General features: G+C 46.5%; 1 protein-coding gene across 8 annotated transcripts in view; it reads right to left on the bottom strand.

Annotated features, from left to right (window-relative positions):
• The window catches only part of cdk5rap2 (CDK5 regulatory subunit associated protein 2), a 43,359-nt gene that overhangs the window by 14,088 nt on the left and 6,627 nt on the right, over positions 1–22,644 (bottom strand). For 3 of the 8 annotated variants that reach the window (XM_086052918.1, XM_086052917.1, XM_086052916.1), the window contains 35 exons: positions 22,403–22,578; positions 22,205–22,331; positions 22,069–22,122; positions 19,667–19,783; positions 18,856–18,975; positions 18,676–18,772; positions 18,370–18,584; positions 17,721–17,891; positions 17,525–17,635; positions 16,967–17,104; positions 16,525–16,704; positions 16,242–16,436; positions 15,625–15,816; positions 15,335–15,443; positions 15,093–15,232; positions 14,898–15,014; positions 14,431–14,574; positions 14,234–14,346; positions 13,440–13,579; positions 11,901–12,041; positions 11,723–11,820; positions 11,138–11,281; positions 10,179–10,277; positions 9,531–9,661; positions 9,154–9,424; positions 7,151–8,480; positions 6,477–6,578; positions 5,249–5,397; positions 4,810–5,171; positions 4,252–4,484; positions 4,016–4,067; positions 2,121–2,245; positions 869–1,132; positions 227–352; positions 17–133 (listed from right to left, as the gene is read on the bottom strand). In XM_086052918.1, coding sequence (XP_085909044.1) covers positions 17–133; positions 227–352; positions 869–1,132; positions 2,121–2,245; positions 4,016–4,067; positions 4,252–4,484; positions 4,810–5,171; positions 5,249–5,397; positions 6,477–6,578; positions 7,151–8,480; positions 9,154–9,424; positions 9,531–9,661; positions 10,179–10,277; positions 11,138–11,281; positions 11,723–11,820; positions 11,901–12,041; positions 13,440–13,579; positions 14,234–14,346; positions 14,431–14,574; positions 14,898–15,014; positions 15,093–15,232; positions 15,335–15,443; positions 15,625–15,816; positions 16,242–16,436; positions 16,525–16,704; positions 16,967–17,104; positions 17,525–17,635; positions 17,721–17,891; positions 18,370–18,584; positions 18,676–18,772; positions 18,856–18,975; positions 19,667–19,783; positions 22,069–22,122; positions 22,205–22,331; positions 22,403–22,578 — 6,400 coding nt within the window. Of the gene's footprint in view, positions 1–16; positions 134–226; positions 353–868; positions 1,133–2,120; positions 2,246–4,015; positions 4,068–4,251; positions 4,485–4,809; positions 5,172–5,248; positions 5,398–6,476; positions 6,579–7,150; positions 8,481–9,153; positions 9,425–9,530; positions 9,662–10,178; positions 10,278–11,137; positions 11,282–11,722; positions 11,821–11,900; positions 12,042–13,439; positions 13,580–14,233; positions 14,347–14,430; positions 14,575–14,897; positions 15,015–15,092; positions 15,233–15,334; positions 15,444–15,624; positions 15,817–16,241; positions 16,437–16,524; positions 16,705–16,966; positions 17,105–17,524; positions 17,636–17,720; positions 17,892–18,369; positions 18,585–18,675; positions 18,773–18,855; positions 18,976–19,666; positions 19,784–19,900; positions 21,910–22,068; positions 22,123–22,204; positions 22,332–22,402; positions 22,579–22,644 lie in introns of those variants that run through there. The other 5 variants (XM_086052911.1, XM_086052914.1, XM_086052913.1 and 2 more) reach the window with 4 other exon arrangements.

Here is a 22,644-nt window from a genome sequence, read left to right as displayed (position 1 = left end):
GGCGTTTCGTGCCTACCTTTGGACTCCAGGTTGAGCTGCTCCTTCAGGGCTTGGTTCCGACCCCACAAGGTGCGAACCTCGTTGACCAGCTGAGCTTGATCCTCGTGGCCGTGGATGAAGATGTTGGTGGCCGCTGCGGCGACGCGCGCACAAAAGCACAGGCAACTGAGTGCGCCAGCTCGCCAATTGGGCCGTAAAAGACGGAGGGGAGGGCGCGCGTGGTCACCTGTGTCTTTCTCCACCTCGGCGAGCCTCCGCTCCAGCTGCTCCCTCAGACGGTCGTTGGTGGAGATGCTCTCCTCCAGGCGCCGTCTCAAAGCTCGGATTTCCTCAAGGTGCTCGGCCAGCACGTCTGCGGAGGCGACAGACGAGAGCCACACGGAGATGAGATCATGTTAAAAAAAAACAAAAAACATCTTGAAATAGAATGTAAAGAAGCAAGCAGATTGTGAATCATCATTCCGTATTTTAATACATTATGCGGCTCCTTCTGGTGCGTGCACTTTGGGGCACCAAGGGGGCGGGATGATATTAAAATACAGTACGGGCTGTCGCTTGTGTAGAATACAACAAGGAAACCCCAACTACACATTAACAGCAAGTTGCAGAAATTATTTGTTTTGTTTATTTGTTTGTTTGTTTTTCCGAACAGGATAATGAATAGAGACCATTGGTACATGAGGTTGCTGCACCGCTTACTTCAAATATCAATTGCCGAAAGACTGCAACATCATCGCTAGTGACAGCATTTCACTGTTCTCCATCACTAGCAATGCTTGCTTGGATAGATTGAACATTGTTTGTTGTAAATAAATAATTTTGTAGCGATGCAATGAAAATGGATGGATTCCCTCTCACAGAAAATCACCTGAACTGACGGCGCGCGCTTCCGCAGAAGCGTTTGGCGGCGAGCCGAGCTCCTCCTCACACTTGGGCGCCTGTGTCGGAGGGTCGCGCTCCCGATGATGGGCCATGACGGACAGGTGCAGGTCCAGCTCGCTACGTAGGCTGGCGTTGAGCTGCTCGCTGCCCCTCAGACGCTCGTGAAGCAGAGCGTTCTCCCTCTGCAAGACTAAAAGTCGGCCGCCCGCCTCCTGGTCGCCAGACACGTCCGCCGCTTCGGCTCCTTCCCCTGCACGTGAACGCGGCGATAACCGTTTGTATTTTTTCCTACCAGAATCCGATAGGGGCCACTTAATAATGCAAGTTGAAAGTGGATGGCGGGGTGGTTTGGTTGCGTGGAAAGCGGACACCCGCGGCGTGCTCGGTCGGCACGGGACACCTCAGTGCACCACAATGGCCATGAGTGGAAAAGAAGTGCTGCGTGTGACATACGACCGCATCATACCGAGCAACTGAGAGAGGATGGAATGCGAATGTACTTCTACACAACTGAATTTTGCCATTCAACACAATTATTCTACAGATGACCTCAAGTAATTGGATAAAAGCCCATTTTGCATTATTAAGCAACAAAATGTGCATGTGAAGTGCCGGCATTAAAATGATTTTGAGTGTGTGTGGCTTTAAAAGACAGGGCCTGGCCTGGTGAGTGACGTGGGAGTCAGCAAATGCCCGCCCCAAAAATATGGATAACTGAAATGGGAGGGGAAAAAAAAAAAAGTTTCACGCTATATCTAAAAAAAAAATTCTGTGCTAAAATGTTCTCAGTCTTTGTGCACGTTTTCAGCGCTTGTCTTTCACCGTTTCTCGTTGACAGTACCAGTCAAAAGTTTGGAAACACCCTCTAATTCAGTGTTTTTTCATTATTTCAAAATGTCCTGGATTGTGGATTAAGACATTGACATTATGTAAAAATATTGATGGAATTATTTGGTAAAGAATTTTTTTCCCGGATAACAGCTTTGCACATCTTGGTATTTTCTTAGCTTCATGATAAGGATGCTGATTTGTGACCTGGAATGACTTTCACTTCACAACTGTGCATGATGAAGAGTTAATAGCTTGAATTTCTTGACCTCTTAATGTACGTGAGAACTTTTGAATTACGAGGTGTTTCCAAACGCAAATCATTTCACTGGGTCTTTAATGTACTCTTCATGTAAAGGAACGGACTAGATAGCTTTTTCAATAACAAGCTTGCTCATGTGGACTACTACCTTGCGCGGGTGGGCTGCCGTGACAGGAGGCCCTATCAGAGTGGGAGCTGCCGGGACTCTGGCCTCGGACCTGACTCTGCAGGCTCTGGATGAGGCGGTTCTTCTCCTGCAGTTCTTTGGACAATCTGAGAGGAGGAGGAAGAGGAGGAAGAAGACGACCAGGCGTGTTAGCACAAGGATCCGCTACTCTCATTATTTGAAATCTAAAGGGGCAAAAAACTTCTGTAAAGCCACTGGTACATTTCAGAAGAAAATTAAGCTGGGGAATATTGGACTTTTTACAATTTACAACATTGAATATTCTCAGAAATGTATACCATGCTGTCTTAAGTTTCTAACCACCATGCGGTTATCGGCACACACACAAAAAAGTCCACAGCAAACACCATGCCTTAGGGGTCCCCACTCACGCCTCCAAGCGCTCATCGGCGCGCTCGGCTACTGCGACATTTTGCCGGACCAGGCAAGCGACATGATGCCGCAGCCGCTCTCTCTCGGCCTCCAGGTCCACACGCAGCTTTTCAAGCTCCTGCCCGATTGGGCCGGCAGGGCTGTCCGTCAGCCCGCAGTCACTACAAATAAATCCTACCGTTTAGGTGTAGGCGACACAAGAAAAGTGCGTCATGTGCGTTCGATATCCTGGATGATGGTGTGATGTTTTCAGGGCGGAATACGTTGAACCGCCACTAAATCATGGTTCATTGTTCGCGCCCAAGCTATATCAAACATTTTCAAGCAAGTTTGTTATGGAATTTTAACACAGGCAACTCGTAATTAAGAGTTTTCAAATTTGTGTGAAGGGCTTTAATGTAAAAGAACGTCGCTGAAGGAGTCACTAACGTTGCTAAATACAGCCGCCTGGTTTGAGTAGGCTCGCTTTGTCGCATGCCCTAGCTCCGCCCCTGGTCATCGTGGTAACAAAACCTGCACTCTAACATTTGCATAAGATATAAGTGCCCCCCAAAAATTGCAGGATTTGAACCTATTTGACAAATGAATACTAAGTGTAATTAATCATGACATTCTGCCGTGGTAATACACAAAAGGGTCGAGACAAAAAAAAAGCACAATGTTTTTCTTTAAAGCCTCACTATGTATTCTGCTTCACATCCTGTTATGTTCTGATGCGCATGACACTGCTGACCCAGTTGCATCATCAATTGTTTTGTTGACACACAGATGAATATAGGTCAGCAGTCAGGCAGACGCTATTCAAAACCAGCAATCCAGACGAGGTCACAAGGCAATTAGACGAAAGGCTGTGGGGGGCTGGGGGGGTGTTTGGGGTCTGGCTGTGGGCGTTTGCTTTTAAAGAGGTCATGAGGCAAACATCAGATAATAGAAACAACCGCTAACCCCAAAAAATCTTCCATCAGTCACATGTGGCGGGCGTCCTCAAAAAGAGGCCAACAAGAGTGTTTTGTGGTACAAACGAGAAATGCACGGGCATAGAAGACCACTGTGTTGTCACTGTCCCGTGAAAAACACTTCTGTCCATTTTTTTCATTTTTCTTATGTTTACGTGAATAATGTTTCCGCGTTACAGACATCGCATTCACGTGAAAATGAAAAAAAAAAAAAGACAATTAAAAAAATCCAAAATTGGACATAAGTGTCTTTCACAGGAGAGCGACGATATGTAAGTTTTTGTATCACTTGCGAAATTGTTCGCTTAATGACTATGAATTGACTGACAAACAACTGACCCATCTCAGATCACGCACAGCTAATAGATGCTTCTTTGTGTTGACAGGTAATGATGAATGAAGTCTCCTCCTCTGTGTTAATTGTAAGTCATAAATAAAAAAAAATAAAAAAATGTGTGCTAATGCAGCCCCATCAGCACTGATAGGGTTGCTAAATATCGAGCAGCGGTGTGGAAGGTTGAGATGTACCTGCGAGAAAGCTCCAGAGCCGCCACATCTTCATTATCCTGATGAATCTCTCCTAGCAGACACATCCCCAAAAAAGAAAAAAACTCTTTAAGAGGCGTGGCCTAGTGAGTAAAATCGGGAGCTCTGTTGCAGCTGTGACTGGCCATTCATCACGCGGTTACTTCAGTGTGAGCATGTTTTCCACTGCACTACTGATGAGTCAATGGCAAGTTTTCAACAACAGGCACGGCCGCTACCTTTGTCCAGGCGTCCCTCCAGCCGATCCAGAATACTCAGGCTCTTGTCCAGCTGCTCCTTGAGCACCTCGCTCACGTAGCAGTCCGCCGGGCTGGCGTGGAGCATCTCCTGGAAGGCCCTCCTCAACTCCAGCATCTGCCGACGCTGCAGGCCCCCCAGCCGCAGGCTCTCCTTGAGCTGCTGCCTGAGCCGCGACAGCTCCCTGGCCTGCGACTGCACCAGGGAGTCCAGGCTGTGGAAGCGACAGACCGACATCGCGCTGTGTAAATTGGCAAACAAGTCGCAGTCATAGTTGTAGGATGTAGACGAATTTGTATGAAATGAATGAAAATTTCCCCACTGTGGGATCAATAAAGGCATTCTTATCTTCTTATCTTATCTTAATTTGCGCGTGTTGCTGCTTTGTGCGTTTCAGTGGCAGTGGTTTGAAGGTTTTTAAGTACCATAACATTACGCTGTCTTTCCTATTACAGTAACTGCCATAATATAAACTGAAAACAATATAGGACCAGTCCAGCATTTCTGGTGAATGACAATGCCCGGCAACGCATTCCAACCTGGCAGGGGATGTCGAGCGGCTGCGAGCGTGCTGTAGTTGCTCCTTCACGCTCTTCTTTCTCTCCGCTTGGCCGGTTTCACTCCCCATGGCCCGGGCTTCTCCTTCACCCTCTTCCTCCCGCATCTGCTCCCCACTGGGCCTCGAGCGATGGCACCGTGCTTCGTCCCGATTGGTCAACTGGTCAGAGCGGTGGCCGACCACCAGGTCGACGGAGTTCCTCCGCACAAGACTTTGCATCTGGCGGATGACTTTGGTTTGGCTTTCCAACTGGACCTTCAACTCTCGCACCTGCGCCTGGAGTAGTAGCGGGTCCTCCGAGAGGCCGTATTCCCGGTAGGTTTGAAGGCTTTTCAGACTCATCTGAAAACACAGGAGCGGCCACGTTCGCTTTTATCATGTTTGAAAACATAAACCGGTCGGCAGTCGTGTCTAAATACCTTGGCCGAGCTCAAAGTGGGGGAACTCGGGTATGGCGTGCTGGAGGCGGAGTCCAGATGTTCAGTGGAGGAAAAGTGCGCCTGCTCATGAGTCAGCAGCGAAGGAAGACTAGAAGCGCTTCCGCTTGCTTTGACGCCCACCTCGAGGTCTGGACCCGCAGACGGACAGGCACAATAAAGCTTTAAACATGGCTGATAACGACAGAACTGCACTTTCTAATAATTAAAAGCCACGTCTCCACCAATTGTTCCAATGCAGAATCATTTGTTTTCGATGGTTGCATGAGGGAAGGATGGTTAAAAAAAAAATACAAGGCTGACTTAATCAGTGAACAAGTGACACAAATAATGTCGAATAGATCTACGAGTGGTGTCAGAAAGGTCCCAGGACCGGTCTCTCAAAAGGTAAATTTCAAACTTTGTTCAAAACGTTTTCCCAATTAGAAGTAATCCCCAGGCTTCTCTGTCAAGCCTTTACGAACTTCCCAACGGGTTCTTTTAGGATCATCTCTGCAGCTCCATCGTCACGGCCACTATGCTCTCATCCACATCTTCAAAATAGGTCACCTTGACGACAAAAAAATGCACTGAGCCATTCGGTTAGGTTGCTCCAGCACGGGAAACGTTCTACTCGGCCAGGAACTGTGGGACGCTCAGGACATTAAGAGCAGCCACGAGTTGTCCTGCCACTCTCGCCTTTTTTCTGAATGAAGCAACCGATACAGGATCTCTTTGCAAACGTGTTGATTGATAATCTGGACAACATGAAAGAGGAAAACTAGATTTTGGATTGGAAATATTTCTTCTTTGAAGCCAGTTCTGGAACTTTTCTGACAAATGTCGTGAATGTAAACATTTGGCTGGATTATTTTGTAATCCTTTCCAATGGAAACACTGGAGAACGTGCATCAAACCGCAACAGTAGCTTGACAGAAACAAGACTTTAATAAAACAAAGAAGGAAGAGTGAAGATTATTAGGTGCTGAAAAAACATGCAAAGGATTCATCCATGCAAAACATCGCATGGCAGTGAAAGCGTCGGACAATACCACCACACTGAGAACCAGAAGAGTGACGTTGTTAAGGTTAGGAGAGTCAAACATTGAGAGTGCGTTACGGCCCACTGTTCACGCCTCATGCAGCCCGTGAGAGACGCCAGCCCAAGATGTGTGAGATTAGTGTCCACTCAGAAGACAGACATGCGGCGTCCGTCTCAAAGTTGCCTGACCTGTGCTACTGCTCCCTTCCCTATCGTTCTCACTCTTGCCCGTGGTGTCGTAACCCAGGTCCTGCAAATCCACCTGCACACCTTTGTCGTCCTGCTCCAGAGCTGGCATTGGAGGCAACGCTCACGTTTAGTCAGCAACGAGACAGTTTTGGTAGCTCCATAGCAGGAGTGGGACTCACCCCAGTACAGTGATACCTGGACTTACAAGACGGAAGGGGCCGAGCTGAAAGTCATAATAGCTGCAGTGTTAACTTATGTGGGCCGCGGCATTGTGAGTGACATCAGGGGCTTATGCTGGTTGGCCAACAGGGCTGTTTCGTCAACATGTAAGTGCCTGGACAACATTTTGTATTTTGTACCGTAGTTTCTTGAGAGTCTTTTCATTAGTTTTTTGTGTGCTTGACCGTCTCGTTCAATAAACGGCTGCACTTTAAGTGAATCAGTGATGTTTTTCGAACTTCATTCGAGTGGTGGCATACATGAAGTTAAAAAAAACAAAAACAACAAAACAAAAACGTGACAGCTCACTAACTGGAAAAAAAAAAATCTTAAATTGGTGTCACCTGTAAGTCAAGGTACCGCTGTACAGCTTTCCACAACAAGTCAAACATGTTCACAGAACGGAAGCAGCTAAATGAACTCCCTCTTTGCCATAAATAAATGAATGTTCTCACCTTTTTGTGCCGTCTTATTCGGGGACGGTGTAGATTGAGCCGTGGCGAGTTTCTCCTCCAGGTTTTTGCAGGCTTTTTTCTTCTCCCTCAGTGCCTTGTGCAGAGCCTCCAGCTGGGCCTGAACGCTCGGCGCTAAGCCCTTGTTGTCCGGCAGCATCACATGGGCCTCGCTCTCTTCCCTACGGGTCCTCTCCTCCTGCAGGGAGGCCTGCAGCTCACTCATCCTCTGAGAGTGATCCTTGAGGACCTTGCAGAGCATTTGCAGATTACAAAGAAGGTCCGAGGTGAGAAGCTCCTCGGAGCGACTGCATGGCTGAGTGGCACGAGTCAGGCGCTCCAGTTCTTGTCTGTTTTGTAGAGCTCTCTGGAGGTTGTCCAAGTGCTCCTGTAGCTCAGGGTTGCTGAATGAGCCGATATTTGTACAGGCAGCTGCCAGAGAAGCAATGACACATTCCGCCGAGCTAAGGCATTTCACGAGGACTTGGGTCATCTCCTGACTTGAAGTTTGATCGGAATCTCCGCTTTTTCCTTGCTGATCCTGCAACTCATTTTTTGCGAGAGGCTCTGATGCCGTCTGTGTGGAAGTACTCAATCTGAACTTATCCTGAGAAGAATCCTTGTGCGCCAAACCCTGAGGTCCTTCGAAGACCCCTCCGGAGCTCTGCTCCTTTAATGAGGCGTTTACTGCCTTTACCTTCAAACGGAGATCCTCGATTTCTGCCTGCTTTTCCTGGCTGTCTGGTGACGAAATGTGCGTCTCTGCCAAGTTCAAAAGTTGGGCAAGTTGCTTGCTGAGGTCTTCCTTTTCCTGAAGCGCTTTCTGTAACTCCAGGCATGTGCCGCTGCAGCCCACACAAGGGGACCCTACGACCTGTCCGGGCCCACCCGGACTGTCCAGACTGCAGGCGGTCAGGTAGGCGATGGTGGACTCGGCAGCTTGCAAGGCCTCCATGTACTGGCTATTGAGACGCTCCTTGTCCTCGAGCTGCGCGTGGAGCTCCTCCCAATCAGCCATCTGTTCGTCCAGCTTGTTGATCAAGGCCTCCTTCTCCTGGCATTCCTGGTGGAGGAGCTCCAGCTGGGTAAAAAGGGCAGCGTGGTCGTGGGTGTCGTCCGGTGCGTGCGCGGCTGTGTAGCCGCTATCGTGAGCACGTCCGCAGGAAGAAGAGGCCCCGGCGCTTGGTTGGGATGACGCGGTGGAGTCTGCAGCGGATTGCTGGTCAGCGTCTGCGTGAAGCTGCTGCGCTGCGTCTGTTTTACATGGCTCTGAACGCGTGCCGCTGCAAGAATCTGCTCTTGGCCTCACTGGGACAGGCAGGCGAGATCTGACCTATAAAAGAAACCAGAGATACATTGATGTCATGGTTCCATCCGTTCATTTCTATGGCGCTTGTCCTCACTCGGTTAACAGGTGACTAGAATGAGAGGCGGGGTACACCATGCACTGACGAATGAACCTAAAACGCATGTTTCTGGGGAATGTGGGGGGGGATGCTGGAGTATCCGGAGAAAACCGTAAAAATGTATTCATTGTGGCTGTGAGAGGAGCTACATGGAGGAAAGGGAGGATACAAGATGGCTAAAATTAGTGAAACAATGAACAGTTGGACATAAGATTACAAAAGTTCACCCGTTAAAGTGGAAGTCAACGCAAACGGCTCAGATTCAGAAAACAGGTCAGCCGTGATCGGTCGTTGTGAGCAGTTGTGATGTCATTTTCAGTCGACAGAAGACTAAATGGCCGCCCCCGGCGATGGCTAAAAACGGGTGGATTAACACTTATTCCACAAACGCGGTATTTATCACAATGCCATGTTTCAACGAGTGGGCTTACACAGAACATATTCTTGAAAAAAAATATGTTTGGGTTGATTTCAGCTTTAAGGTTATAGTCCACTCTTGGTTCATTCTGAAATTTCACACAAAAGTCCAATACTCCTGACATTTTGTTTGTCCTGTATTATATCAAATTTAAAACACTCTTTCCGTTATATAAAACACACCCTCTGCTTTGAAGTCTTGCCGTGATCGCCAGCCTGAAGAGTTGCCACTTCCTCTGTGGCGACCAGGGTCTCCCCATCCTTAGCACCCTCGTCATCTTTGTCCTTAGCTTGACCCTGCAAAGTTTCCTGACTCCGTCTTAATTCAGCCTGCCCATCGCTGCTGTTGCTCGACGCGTCTGTGCTCTCCTTCTCTTTGCACTCGCTGGACTTTTGTTCCTTCAGTAGACCTCGCAGTTGCACATTTTCAGCCATTAGCCTGCGGACTTCCTCTCTGTAACAAGGGAATTGATAACAATTAAGGGTGTACTTTCTAGTGAATGTGGAGATGGGTAATTTGAAAAAAATAAAATAAAATAAATGAAAAAAAAAAGGCCAACCTAAGGTGCAGGAGTGACGAAGCACCACTGTCGGTCAGAAGACATTTTACAGAATCGGTCTCTGCAGTGGCGCACTGAGCATTCTCTCTACTCTGGCCCAGGCCGCTGTCCACACTCTCATCCCCAGGCAGCTAAAAGGCAAGGCAAGGTAAGTGTAATATATGTATTTATATATATATATTTTCTTTACCCGCTCCAACACTTATCCACACTTTTTACTGATTTACTTTCACAGCAATAATAAGACAGCTTCAATTACTGGCAGATTTTGTCCATTCGCAGTTGGTCTTAGCCGCTATCCAGAATGAATAGCGGTAGTCTACGGCACTTTAAGATGCAGAATCAGCCACCGCAATTCGTATCAGGTTTGACAAATACCATGAGGTGTGCTAAATTATTTGCAATAGCGACCATTTGACAAACGCTATCCTGGGTGTGCCCAGTTAGTAGAACAGCTTCCACATCTGTTTGCGTGCGCAATTAAGTCTGAGTCCGATTAGGTGACCCCAAACCTTTCATGAGGGTCTTGGTCACAAATTTCAAAACTCAGGCTCCAGTCAACAATTGAGTCAAATGAAGATTGGCATATTTAAGAAAAATGACCAGCCTTTTTAAAATGTGCAACCGAGTGATTTCTTCGGAACATACCTGCCCCAGCGGGATGTCCGTCTGACTCGCTTGGTCTTGACAGCGACACATCTGGTGAGCTACAAGCGGCACCTCCGTAATCGCTGCGGTGTCTGACTGCTAGAGTAATGGGATGTGAGGCGAGTATGACATATGTGGCTCGATTTAAAAAAAATAAGATACATAAAACAAAAACAAGAAAACTCAATGAGGCAACAGAATCCAAAAAACTGTGCAAAGCGACAGCGGGATGGTATGACGTGTCTAATGTGATATGGCGAAGAGAGACCGTTTCATGGGACACAGATAGAGATAGGGAGACGGGATTGGTTAGGAACAACGGAGGAAGAAGTCAGGAGGAGATTATCTACAACAGGACATACACTTGTAAAAGAAATTAGAAATCAGGGATACTGCATTTGAGACTACTGAGAAGTAGGATATAACCAACATGGAATTTACAAAGTGCAAAATATTTGTTTCGTGCAGTGTTTTTAATAAATAAAAATACAGCACTGTAGTCTATCCAGACAATGAACAGAAGAATGCACAGAAATAAACTGTTTTTTTAAAAAGGTAATTGCTGTACCTACTGTAACATTTGCATGTCGGATGTGTGCCTGAGTGGCATCAGGAGCTGAAGTCATTGTTTTCATTTGGTATTTGTGTGTTTGACAACTTGTACCGGCTAAATGGCTTAAAGTGTATCGGCGAATGACCAAGTGACAGCTTGCAACTCCAAAGATGTACGTTAGGTTATTCAATCAAAGTACAACATAGCCTGAGGAGTCCCAGTTTTCTCAAATGCAGCATAGAAACGAGTCAGACACAGCAGAGGTTAAGTCAGGTTCAAAGGTTAGACAGGAGCTACCAAAAGGTGGCTGTTGCGATGGCACAGAGTAGTTGCACTTAACATGGTCACCTTTATGCTGATTAGTTAAAAAAAAAAAAAAAACTTTGTGCTTTTTCTGGCCTCACACCTGTTTCCATGGATGACTGCTGGCCAGGTTTTGGTCCTCCTTGTTAAAAGTATCTTGGTCAGCCTTCTCATGTGCTGCCAGCTTGCTCTGGAGCTCCGCGTTTAGAGCCTGAAGCCTGCCGACGCAGTCCTGCAGCTCTAGCACCTAACGGACGCAGACAAACTTAAGTGACATAATATATTTTAAGTGTTACACCGCTATATCACATGTTGGCGTTTGCACCACTGCTATACTGCTAAAATATATAATACTACTGGAACAGTTCATTTCTCTTGTGGATGAATTAAGTATAGCTATCAATCTATTTATACGAGTGATTTTTAAAACAATTGCATTTTATGTAGTTTGACAGTATAGAGGCAAGTCCAAATGTAGTCTTCAGTGTAATACCACATTACGCCAAAACATGCTGGGCATAAATGCCCCAAACTCATCTCCAGTAATAGTTGTTGAGTCAGAAGAGAGACCATTTTATCTATAGTGTATTGTTGTATGTTTTATGTGTGTGTTAAAGACGCAGTTATATTACCGTAACATATATGTTAATTTCCATTGGCCTGTATCATTTGCATAAAATGAATTCACCTTCTGTTTGAGCTCCTGCGGCGAACTGTTGTCATGCCCCTCACCCACACAGATGCTCATGTAAGAGGTCTGGTCGCCGACGAAACTCAGCGAGTCTCCTGGAGCAAAAACAATGCAACACTTAACGTAAATATTTCCCCCAAAAACACACAGCAAAAGTGTCATTTCCAGGTCGTACGGCTGTCGTTGGCGCCGCCCACTCCACCGCCGCGGTTCTGGATGGCCCCCAAGCGGGCTTGCAGAGAGGCATTCCAACGCTGGGCATCTTCAAGCTGGTGCTGCACGCTCTCCAGTTCTCTGAGATCAACTACATTCACGCCTGAACACAAACATTCAAAGTGTTACAGAAACCACTGTCTTGATTCTTTTATGTATTCCTAGTTAAAGCGTGGACATGTTGTTCTGTACTATGCTTGTTCATAACACCAACTTAAAACTTGACACCACCAGTGTCTATCTGTCTATCTATCTATCTATCTATCTATTCATATGTTTGAATCCATCAAGGATCCGGTCTCAGCCCACTGCTTTTCAACATTATTGTTTATGTTGGAACGGAGCTGTAGGAGAGCGTTAACACCGTGCTGTCTTTTCTATGACATTGTATTAGTAGCAGAGATGATGAGGTTGAGAAGAATTGAAACATAGGATGTCGGAAGACAACTGATGCAAATAGAAGTACAGGGGACTTGAATAGAAAGACTGTATTAAATCAGATGTGACAGAGGTAGAAGGAAAGGAAGAAGTAGATAAAAAGAATGCCCTCAGGAGGAACATATGGAGACGGCTCTTGAAAAAACGGTGATCCAGGATGGGGAGCAGCTGCAATGTTTATATTTTCCTCATCATGGGAAAATGCGGAAATGTCATCAGTTATAATTGGCCAGATCCAACTTGCATAGAGAGCTGCGAGCTACATACAGCTGACCTATTTCTACACCTTCCACTCTGGGCAATGATGACTGATGCACTGACATGCACACTCACGCACACGCAGGCGCATGTGTGAGCCAAACGGGCTTACAGGACTACCTGGGTTTCACAGAGACGCTTTCAATCAGCCTCAAAGTCGTGCCCTGACTTGACTTGAGATTAGGAGAGGGGAGAGTTGCTGTACTTAAATAAACAAACCAATTTACTTTGTTATATAACAACACGATTATCCGATTTTACATGAGACTAATTTACTGTGGCAGATGGCCGAGCCGGCCGGATTAATACCCACGGGGATGTGACGTCATCAGCAGACAGACAAATGGTTTAATGGGGAAGTTGAACGAGCACACAGGCATGTGAGAAACTCAAAGATGGACAAACGGAAGACTTTATTCACAATTGTTTTTAAAACAAGAACAGAGACAAGTCAGGGGGATGAAAGTGTTACATGCGAGGAGTCACGGAGAGAGAGCGAGAGCGAGGGAGAGAAACAGCAAGTCAGCATGCAAATAAGCAGGTGATGATGATGACGAAGAGTGGACAGAAGGGACACAGATGCTGAATTGAAGAGGCGCTAAGATCTTGTTAGCAAGAGCAAACAGTTCAGTGACAGAGGACAAAGAGGAATGGCCGGGTGTGTCTGTGTATTTGTAATTCCCACATGGTCACTAAACCCATTTCCTAGCAGAACTTCGGATTTGTCGGATTTCCTATCAGCCTAATTGATACAAATGCCCCCCAACTGGGGCTCATGAAGGACTCTCATGCGTTTGCACTGCACCTTCTCTGACTTTGGCTCTGTCTAGCTCTCTCTCCAAGTCGTCTCTGAGCTCCTCGTTGGCTTTGACGCCGTCCTCCAGCTGCTGCCTGAGGAGCTGCACCGCCGTCAGCTCCAGCTGCAGAGCGTGAAGACGTTGGGCACTGCAAAAAAAAAAATACACCTCGTGTTATTATTTTGGATTGCACTACTTAAAGGGTTAATTTATCTTAGTTAATGTTGGAGGAGGGAGGACTCAAATGCATTTTAAAACTCTTCCTACTCATTTACGGACTGGCATCACAATGCGTTTCAGAATGGGACATTAAATCTGTGTTTAGGTATTTCTTTGTTTTCCTCATATTTGTTCAGTGGATAGTGCACTACATGGTGGATGGCAAGTTATTTCAAGCACAGACCATATCAGCCGTTAAAATACAGCTTTATCGCTTCAGGTGATTCTTCCACACTAATTGCGCTCTGCGTCAAATGTGGCGTCAGGCTCGTAAAAGAGGCAAATAAGCCATCCAAACTGCTTTGGCACATGCGGACCAAGCACCTGACATTAAAACACAGGTCTTTGCCGTGTTTGTTTTAAGAAAAAAAAGATTACCCCAAGATGGGACAAGGGCAGGGCTCACAGTCGACACAATGGCTACATTTATCATAGTCTTGAGTTGCATTTTGAATCCTATGCCAGTTCGTCAAAATATTTCTTATCGCAAAACTGGTACGGGACACAAAAACAAACAGACGAAAAGGTTGGGACCACTGCATCGGTCGATAAACGAAAATTTTCTTGCTGTGGCCTGTCCCACCTGTCCTGCTCCTTCACTGTCCTGACCAGGCTGGAGTAGAGATGCTGTTCGGCCCTCAGCGCTTTGTTGAGCGCCTCATGTTCCTGTTGCAAAGCTACCAGGCTGGGAAGCACCTGAAAACCAAGAAACCAAACAAACCATGATTTCTTTCCCATTTTTGTCAACCAGAAAAGCGGTTTTAGATTTTAAAGTTTTACTTCTTGCTGGCTGTCTCCACCAATCATGGTTCTCTCTCTTTGCGGGAGCCCCGAAGGCGATCGATCCATGCTGCCGCCAATGAGCCGATCCGGGGCGAGATCACCTTGCGTGTCCCCTTGCCGGCCGAGGCGCTGTTGGAGAACCTGCTCAGAGAGCAGGAAGCAAACGTCAGGGCTCCGACAGTTGCAGAAGGAGTCGGATTGCAAAAATATTCAAAGTCGGAAATTTTCCACGTGAAATAACAGGAATTCATAGGAATAATCCAAGAATTTACATAATTGAAGGTTGCCTCTTAATAGGGAACTTAAATCTAGTTGAGGGATACATATTTCAGTGTGATACTGACTAAAACAACCAGATTTCATGCAAGTACAGCTGAATATGAAGAGACTTTTTTCCCCCTAAATTCCCAGCCCTAAAAAGGAGCAATCAGAATGAAATGCTCCATCCATGAGAGACTTCTTACATGAATGATCTCATCCTTGGTCTCAAGGGTGGCAGTCAGGGAGTCGATATTGGCGGCCTGGCCTTCACTGCGCCCCTCCAGCTCGGACAGCAAGGCCTGGAGCTCTGCCAAAGACATCTACATGGACATAGTAGCACCAGTGAGTAGACAGGAAAAGAAATGGATTGTCCAAGTGATTGAAGTGAACAAGACCACCTTCAGTTCATTCTCCCGCTTCAGCGCTTTGTTGAGAGCCTCGGTTTTCTGTGCCAGCTCTTTCTTAAGAACTACAACGGTCTTCTTAGAGAGTGGAATGTTCTCCATGCTGTCGTCGCTGTTCCTCCTGGAGAGCTCGGCTACGGTGCCGGGGGGAAAGGAAAAAAAAAAGAATGAAAACCTGCACAAACGTATCATAGCGTTATTAACGCTCACACATTCACGCCCTGACTTAGCCACACCTTCGCGCTCGTCTAATTTTTCTTGCATAATCTGGATGGTTTGTCTGAGCTCCAGCACGTAATCTGGCTCCTTGTCGTGCTCTGTCTCCTGGTTACAGTGGAGGAGCCTCTGCAAAAACCAACCGTGTCACAGAGAAGTCACTTCCAACTTGTCCAGTAATTAAAATGCGTCAAAAAGAAGGACGGGATTACTGGCTCTGTGGGTGTTCTAATTTCATTCCTCTCGTTTTAGGATTTCAGGATAAGCACATTTTACAGCGGAGAGCCCGTTTTATCCCGCGGGGGCTTACGTTGATGACGCTGTCTTTTTCAGTGAGGAGGAATCGGAGCTCAGCGGTTTCCAAAGAGTCCTTCTGGGCCGCCGTGGAGCTTTGCCTCTCAGCGGCAGCGAGCTGATGCTGCCGGTCAGACAGCTGCCTCCTCAGTTCCTGAATCTCCTGGGAACGCTCGGATAGCATGCGGTTGTAGTGCTCGGCGGACTCCTGATGAGATTAAAAATAAAAAATAAAAATATTCAGGGTTCTTGCACGAGGATGTCCAATTAAAAAAAATTAATTGTGGGGGGGGGGTGAGTTGTGTTTTTGTTTTTTAAATAGAAAAGTAGTATTTTTTGTTTAAGTTTCAGGTGGAAAATGTCTGATTTTGTTGAGAAAAAAATACTTAAAAACATATATATATATACACATTTCAAACTTTTTGAGGTAAGTTGTATTATGTATGTTCTTTTAAAGGGGAAACGTATATAGACGCTACCCTACTTTACGAGTAAATGTTCCTGTAGGCTGTGTGTGTATAGCATTGTACATGTTATTTATCCATTTTTCTAGAGTCCGTTTGTATATCCGAAAGCTTGTAAGTGAGGTAGCGTCTATTTTTCCCAACGTTACCAGATGCTTTTTCAGTTAACCTTGATGAGTTGGTCCTTGCTATTAATCGTTGCCAGCAGTCCCTCCACGGCGCCCTCGTTGTCGGCCACAAGCCTTTCTCTGGCTTTCACAGCCTCAGCCAGCATTGCCTCGTTCACCTTTAACCTCTGGCCCATCTGCTCGGCCAAGTCACGGGCGTGACTTTGCGACTGGCTCAGCACCGATTCGGACAATTCCTGCATAAAGACGGGAGGTCGATGTTGAGTGACGACAAGCTCAGGCGTTAGCCATTAGCGTGTTACCGGGTCGAGTCCCTGGACTGACCTCCAAATCTTTGGTCTTGCCGTTGAGGGAGAGCTGCAGCTGGCTGATGATGGAGTCTTTCTCTCTCAGCGACCTGTTTAGGTTGTCCTCCATTTCTTGCTTGGCCCTCTGCAAGTTCTTTAGTGTGTTTGCAAGGTGCTGCAGTTCCACATCCTTCTCCTTGATCAGGCTATCAAAACTCTGAGCAGGAAAAATGCAATGCTTTTAAGGGGTAATATTAAGTAAAATTGACTTTTTAATTGTGTGTATATACTTAATAACTAGTCACAATTGTTAATTTATTTCCATTGGAAAATAAATGCATATGTCAAATTCAAGTCTTGCTAGCTATGACATGGTGAGATGTTTTGCTTTTTTTATGAGCGTTTTGTCTTGGTCACATCTTTTGTCAGCGATTTATCTGAAAGAAGACCAGCACTAAATCTAACTTTCATCTACTCACGTTAATAGTTTCTTCGTTGTGCGACAGAAAGTTCTTGAGCCTCTCCAGGTCTCTCTCCTTCTCCCTGAGCGACAACTGCAGCTGGTGGATTTCGTTGTCTTTCTCTTCGATGGCTGCAAATCTCTCATCCAGAGCTTGCTGTGAGACGGCAGTGGGGAAAACAGTCAAGAAATGAATACAACTGTGCCTCAACACACCAGTTTAATTCATTACTTGACCACCCTTTCAACTCAAAACATTCGCATCTCAAATCATGGACATTGTGCTGCTCCTTAGCCACTTGGGAGCAGTACAATACAGAATACCTAAACGAACACAGATATAGATGGTACGGCAGTATTGTTAGCCATCCTTCGTAGAGGATAAAGAATATATGCCTGTGAGTATTGCTATATTATCCGTCTGCATATGTTGTTTCACTGTTGGTGTTCAAATATCCGTAGTATGTTAGCACTACCATTAAGCTAGCAGACTCAGTCGTAAACGTTAACTCGTATCTCTAAGCACCAGTGAAAATTATTTTTTTTTAAAAAAGCAAGATTTAGTAACAATGCTCACCTCCAGCGCTTTTTCTTTTCCTTTCAGCCTTTGGCACATCTTAGCGAGCATGCCCTCGTTTCCTGCCGGACTCTTGTTTTGCTCAAAATCTCTGACCATGTTTATGTACTCCTAAAAGAACAAACGCTCAACCAGTTAAAAAAAAAAAAAAAAGTGTTGATTTGTTTTTAAATTTAGATCACCACTGTTGTGTCACCTGTAACTGCTGCTCTTTATCGGCCAAGGTGAGCGTTAGCCGCTGGATGGTGACTTCATGGCCGTGCACTTTTCTTTTGGTTTGGTCCAACAGCTCCTGGTACTGCTGCTCCAGAGAACTTTCCCTCTCCCCAATTTCATCACTTAGCTTTTTCAGTTGGTTGTTGAGGTCCTGGGGGAGGACAATATTTGAACGCAGTGAACCCATGCTAGGTCACGGCTTATCTTTTGCACCCTGCATTATACCGTAGATTTTCTGCGATACATACAGTATTTTTAATGTCTTTTTACAACACACCGACGGGTCCTTAAGTCAATCAAGTTGTGCCAGTACTGGGCTCTTCTGGATGTTGATACAGAGCAATTAAGTGCGAAACAAACAGGCAGAGAAGGCCCCCTACCAAGCTACAGTACTATTCATTGTTCCCAAAGGGCAGCGAGAATCCATGCATGTGAGTATTATTGTATGCTATGTTTGTATGTGTTGCTGTTCCGTCGTTTGCCAATTTCCATTAGCCCGTCATGGTGTTTCGCATTTGACGAAACAATATGGTTTGCTTGAAAATCAACATCAGAATCTTTCTATGTCACAGATTTTTGCCTATTGCGAGTGGGATGGACAATTTGTTTTTTTTGAATTGAAGTCTCACATTCAAGGCTTTATCTCCCTTCTTCTTCTGCTGCTGCAGGTCTTCCAGTTCCACCTCCAGCTGCTCCTTCGCCTGCTGCAAGTCAGCCAGCTCCTGCTCCCTCCTGTCCAGGGCCCGCTGCATCTTTTGGGCTTGGAGCACTTTGGCGTGGTGCTCGCCCTGGAGCTGGATCAGCTCTGTTTGCTTGGCCATTAATAGACTTTGGTGCTCCTCAGCTCCCTAGAGGAAAAAAATGCAAGACACTGTTACTGAAATCAAAGGTTTTCATGGTCACACAAAGTCCTCCGTGGCTAGAAAAGACACAACTTGCCTGATATTTTTGCATCTGAGCTTTGTGCGCTGTCTCCCTGGCTTTGGCAAGAGCATCATCCCGGTCCTCGATCTCATGGCACAACTCTGCAATCTGTGCAAAGCCAAGTGCACAGTGTGACGCAGTGGCAAAATAAAATGTGTGCTTCCAAATAAGTTTGTCTTTAAAAGTCTCACCTCTTTCTCTTTTTCTCTGATGACCTGCGTGAGCCCTTGGATGGTTTTGTCTCGCTTTAGCCCATTTTTCTTCTCTGTGTGGAGGTCATTCTCGCTCTTGTCCAGCCTTCCTGACAGCATCTGTGCACAAACATTATTTAAGACCTTTTATGGAGAAAGACAAAACCAAAAAGCAGCTTGAAATGCCATCTCAGTGTACAGTGTTCCCCCACGGTTCATTGATCGTGTCCCTGTGTAACTATTGATTTTCAAGCGATGGCTTTTTATTTTGCAGTAAACAGGTCAATCAGAATTTTGAGTCTTTGCATTCACGTTGCTGCAAACGAGGTCTACTGGGCGTGATGCAGCATAATCAAGAGCAAGAGGAGTAAAAAGGTCACCAACTAACCTCGAATTATACAGTAGTTTTCTATTTGCAGAGAAAAGAGGAAAATATAACACAGCATCAATGCTAATTTCTGTTATCCTGTCTATGGTGTTTCCCACTTTAGGTTGGCATTAAGCTAGCAGACTTTCAGTAGAAAAATTGTGTGTTTGATTTGTTTTTTTAAATACTCAACGTTTACTTCTCTTTTGTTTTATGGGTCATATTTTACAGGAAGCCTCAACAGGGACTAACAGACAGTTTGAAGCAAGCACACAATGCGTCCTATTTGAAGAACTGTGCGAGCGGGACAGTAAAATCAGCTGCTAAGAAACTACGTATTTTAACAATTTTTTTTAGTAAGCCAGAATATGTTTAAAGTATACTATTTAAAATATTGTCTTTCTATATATTGCAGATTTTCACCTATTCTGGACCTCACCGTACCTTGGTTTCACTCTGGGTTTCTTCCAGTGTCTTTGTCAGGTTCTCATGGGCACTTTTTGCCTGGGTGAGCTCTTCAGTCAGCATCTTGTTGATGGACTCCAGTCGATGAACCTCGCTCTACTCGGCAGATTTGGGAAACAAAAGAAGAAGAGGGAAGATCAATATCACCCTTAATTTCCAGTCATATTTACCACCAGTGACAGTCTGCCCAGCTGGACTGCAACATAGAACTACCTCCGCTGCGGCAGGCATGTATCGATCATCGAATTCTTCTGTTAGGTCATGTAGCGACTTCCACTGAGCCTCTCTGCGCACTCGCTTGTTACATGCGTGGAGATGGCCGACACTGAACGTCTTCAGGACAGGGATGCGGCTCCCAGCCGGGACTGAAACTCCTTGCTTACTGAGGCAGCGCAGTAGCTGGATCAAGTCAGAGATGACGGAAGGCTGCCGCGAGGATCTGCGAAGGAGCATTTTAGCTTGAGCCTTTCCCACCGGATCGTCAGTGGCAGCGGTTCTGTAGACAAATGTCTTAGGTTCTCTGACTTTTGTCTTACGTGGCGTGGTTTCTGGAGTGTCAAAGTCTCGATTGAGGGATTGCATGGATGCGGAACGGCCTTTGAATCCGGACCTAGGAAACGCGCCCTTGTAGTGGACCAGGTCCAGGTACATGCTCTGAGAGCTGCCGCGCGAGCCCCGCAAACCAAAGCTCTTCATTGGTCCGTCCAGCCCCACAGTTGATCCCATTTTCCATTTCTTGAGACCTGAACGTCCAGGGAACGATCCTTTGCCCACAAGTCGATCCAGACTCACGCATCTCCTCATGCGCTGACTATTGCCACTCGACCTCGGCGATTGCACGTCATCGGGGAGCAGACCCACGGCCTCGTCGTCAAAACTGGCCGCCCCGGATGATCTGAGGGGAGGTTTTGAGCGGACGCTCTCCTCGTCGCTCTTTTCCTGGTTGGGGTTGTGTTTGTTGTAGACGTGGATGATGCACTGGATCAGGTGGGCTTTCTCCGCTTGTATTTTCTGCACCTGGCTGTTGTGCTGTTCCTGCAGCTGGCTGAGGTTCACGTCGCACTGTATCACCTTCTCTAGCTGGAATACACATTTCCCACAGAGGAACTCGCCGCGGCCGTCGCGGGTCACCTCGCGGCCGAGCACGTGAGACAAAATGATCTGCAGTTTCCTCTTTGCGGACGAGCTGAAGATCCAGCGACACTGGTTGCCAACCAGACGGCCGTTGCATATGCGACACGAGTCCCTCATGTCGTCTTTCACATTTGTCCACGTAAAAGAGATCCAAAATTCCCATTGCTAAAGATCCACTGCCTGCCAGCCACGGAAGAGCGACCCATCATTGTGCAAAGCACGGAAGAATGAATGATTACAGAGCACTTTAAGCCCTAAGCCTTGAATAATCCCTGCTCCTGCCTCTGTTCCGCTCACATCCAACGCAGTCGATCAGGTCAAATCCTCTGAGGCTACTGTAGTAATCTTTGTCACGACCGACGCCTGCCCACCTCTCAAAAAGCTCCCTCCGGATGATGGATTGCAAATATATACGATCAGCTCCGTAGACGGCAGGGGACCGCTGGAGACTGGACCAGCCGATTCCTCGTCCTAGGTGTGCATTGGCTCTGGCAGCGCATCTAAAAAAATCCACTTATGCGAGGTGTCCTCAAGCAATCGCCGTAGTCACATTATATCCCATTACACCTCAATCCAGAGGAGTCCACCGGAAGAGCCTCTGGTGACCCCATCTCTGTTTGACACACACCAAGTCGGGCAAGCCATGCTACACACAAACTGGTGGATGCCTAGTGGTGAGCTCGGCTTCTTTTCAGCAAATATGGACGGCCATAAATAACCGACTCCAGACAGCCTGGTAATCCGGTTTTAACTCTGTGACCGGGGACCTGCCGCCAAGACCTGATGAGGGGCCGTGACGAGTTCACCATGTTCTATGTGCAAAGTAGTGAGAGCTCGTAAGATGTTACAGAGCGGTCAGATGCGTTGCTGCCCCTCTGGGCCAAATTTGCCGCACCGCTAATTAAGAGGCAGAAAAGGACCCCAACATATATACTGTATGCTTTTGAGTATTATTCTATGCTCTGTTTGTTTGCATCAAAGTAGCAGTTGTTTGACAGTTTATGAATACCATGACATCAATGCCGCTTTCCATTACAACATCAATGGTACAGTGCATTATATGGTGAACTTTCACTGACTTAACTGACGCTGAGCCTTTGATTTAAAGTAGAACAGAGGAGAGTTACGTAACGGGCTGACACAAAGACGCAAAGAGATTTCATTCACTGGCCTGCAGGGTCAAGGCAAAAATAGATAAATAAACAATAATAATAAAAAAAGATGTACTGTGTTGAAAAAGCACCAACCTGGTGGTGAGGTTTTATTTTGTCCTTTTCTCTGAGTAGTTCGTCCCTCAGGGCCTGGGTGTCAAAACAAACACAATTGGCGTGACGGCAAATGGACTCCGAGCAGTGACATCAGGCCTTCATAAGAAAGTCATACCTGAAGTTCATCCGTCATCTGTTTGACCCGATCAGATGAGAGCGCGTCCATCTCTCTGTGTCTGTCGTTGCTCTGACGGATCTGCGCTTCCTGGTTCGTCAACGTGATCTTCAGCTGCTCGATGATGCTGAGGGTGAAAACAACAATAAGACATCTCCAAACCCGCAAGTGAGAGTCAGCCTTTCTCTTTATGCTTACTTCTCCTTCTCCTGCAGGGCCAGCTGCAGGTCTTGCAGGGTCCCAGCGGGCGAGGGGGCGACGGGGCCGAGCAGGTCCACGAATTGGAGCCGTTTCTCCATGTTGATGTTTTTGAGCTTCTCTTGCTCAGCGATGGCCGCCATCTTCTCCACCTCGTCTTCAGCTGTTTGAAGGCACTGATGCGAGAAAGACACAGAAAACACATTTGTGGAATAATTACTATTGTCCCACTCCCGTCCTAC

The sequence above is a fragment of the Filicampus tigris genome, chromosome 15, assembly GCF_054856515.1.
Source record: "Filicampus tigris isolate MCC_2025a chromosome 15, RoL_Ftig_1.0, whole genome shotgun sequence".
Classification (NCBI taxonomy): Eukaryota; Metazoa; Chordata; class Actinopteri; order Syngnathiformes; family Syngnathidae; genus Filicampus; species Filicampus tigris.
This window is presented reverse-complemented; position numbering and strand designations above follow the sequence as displayed.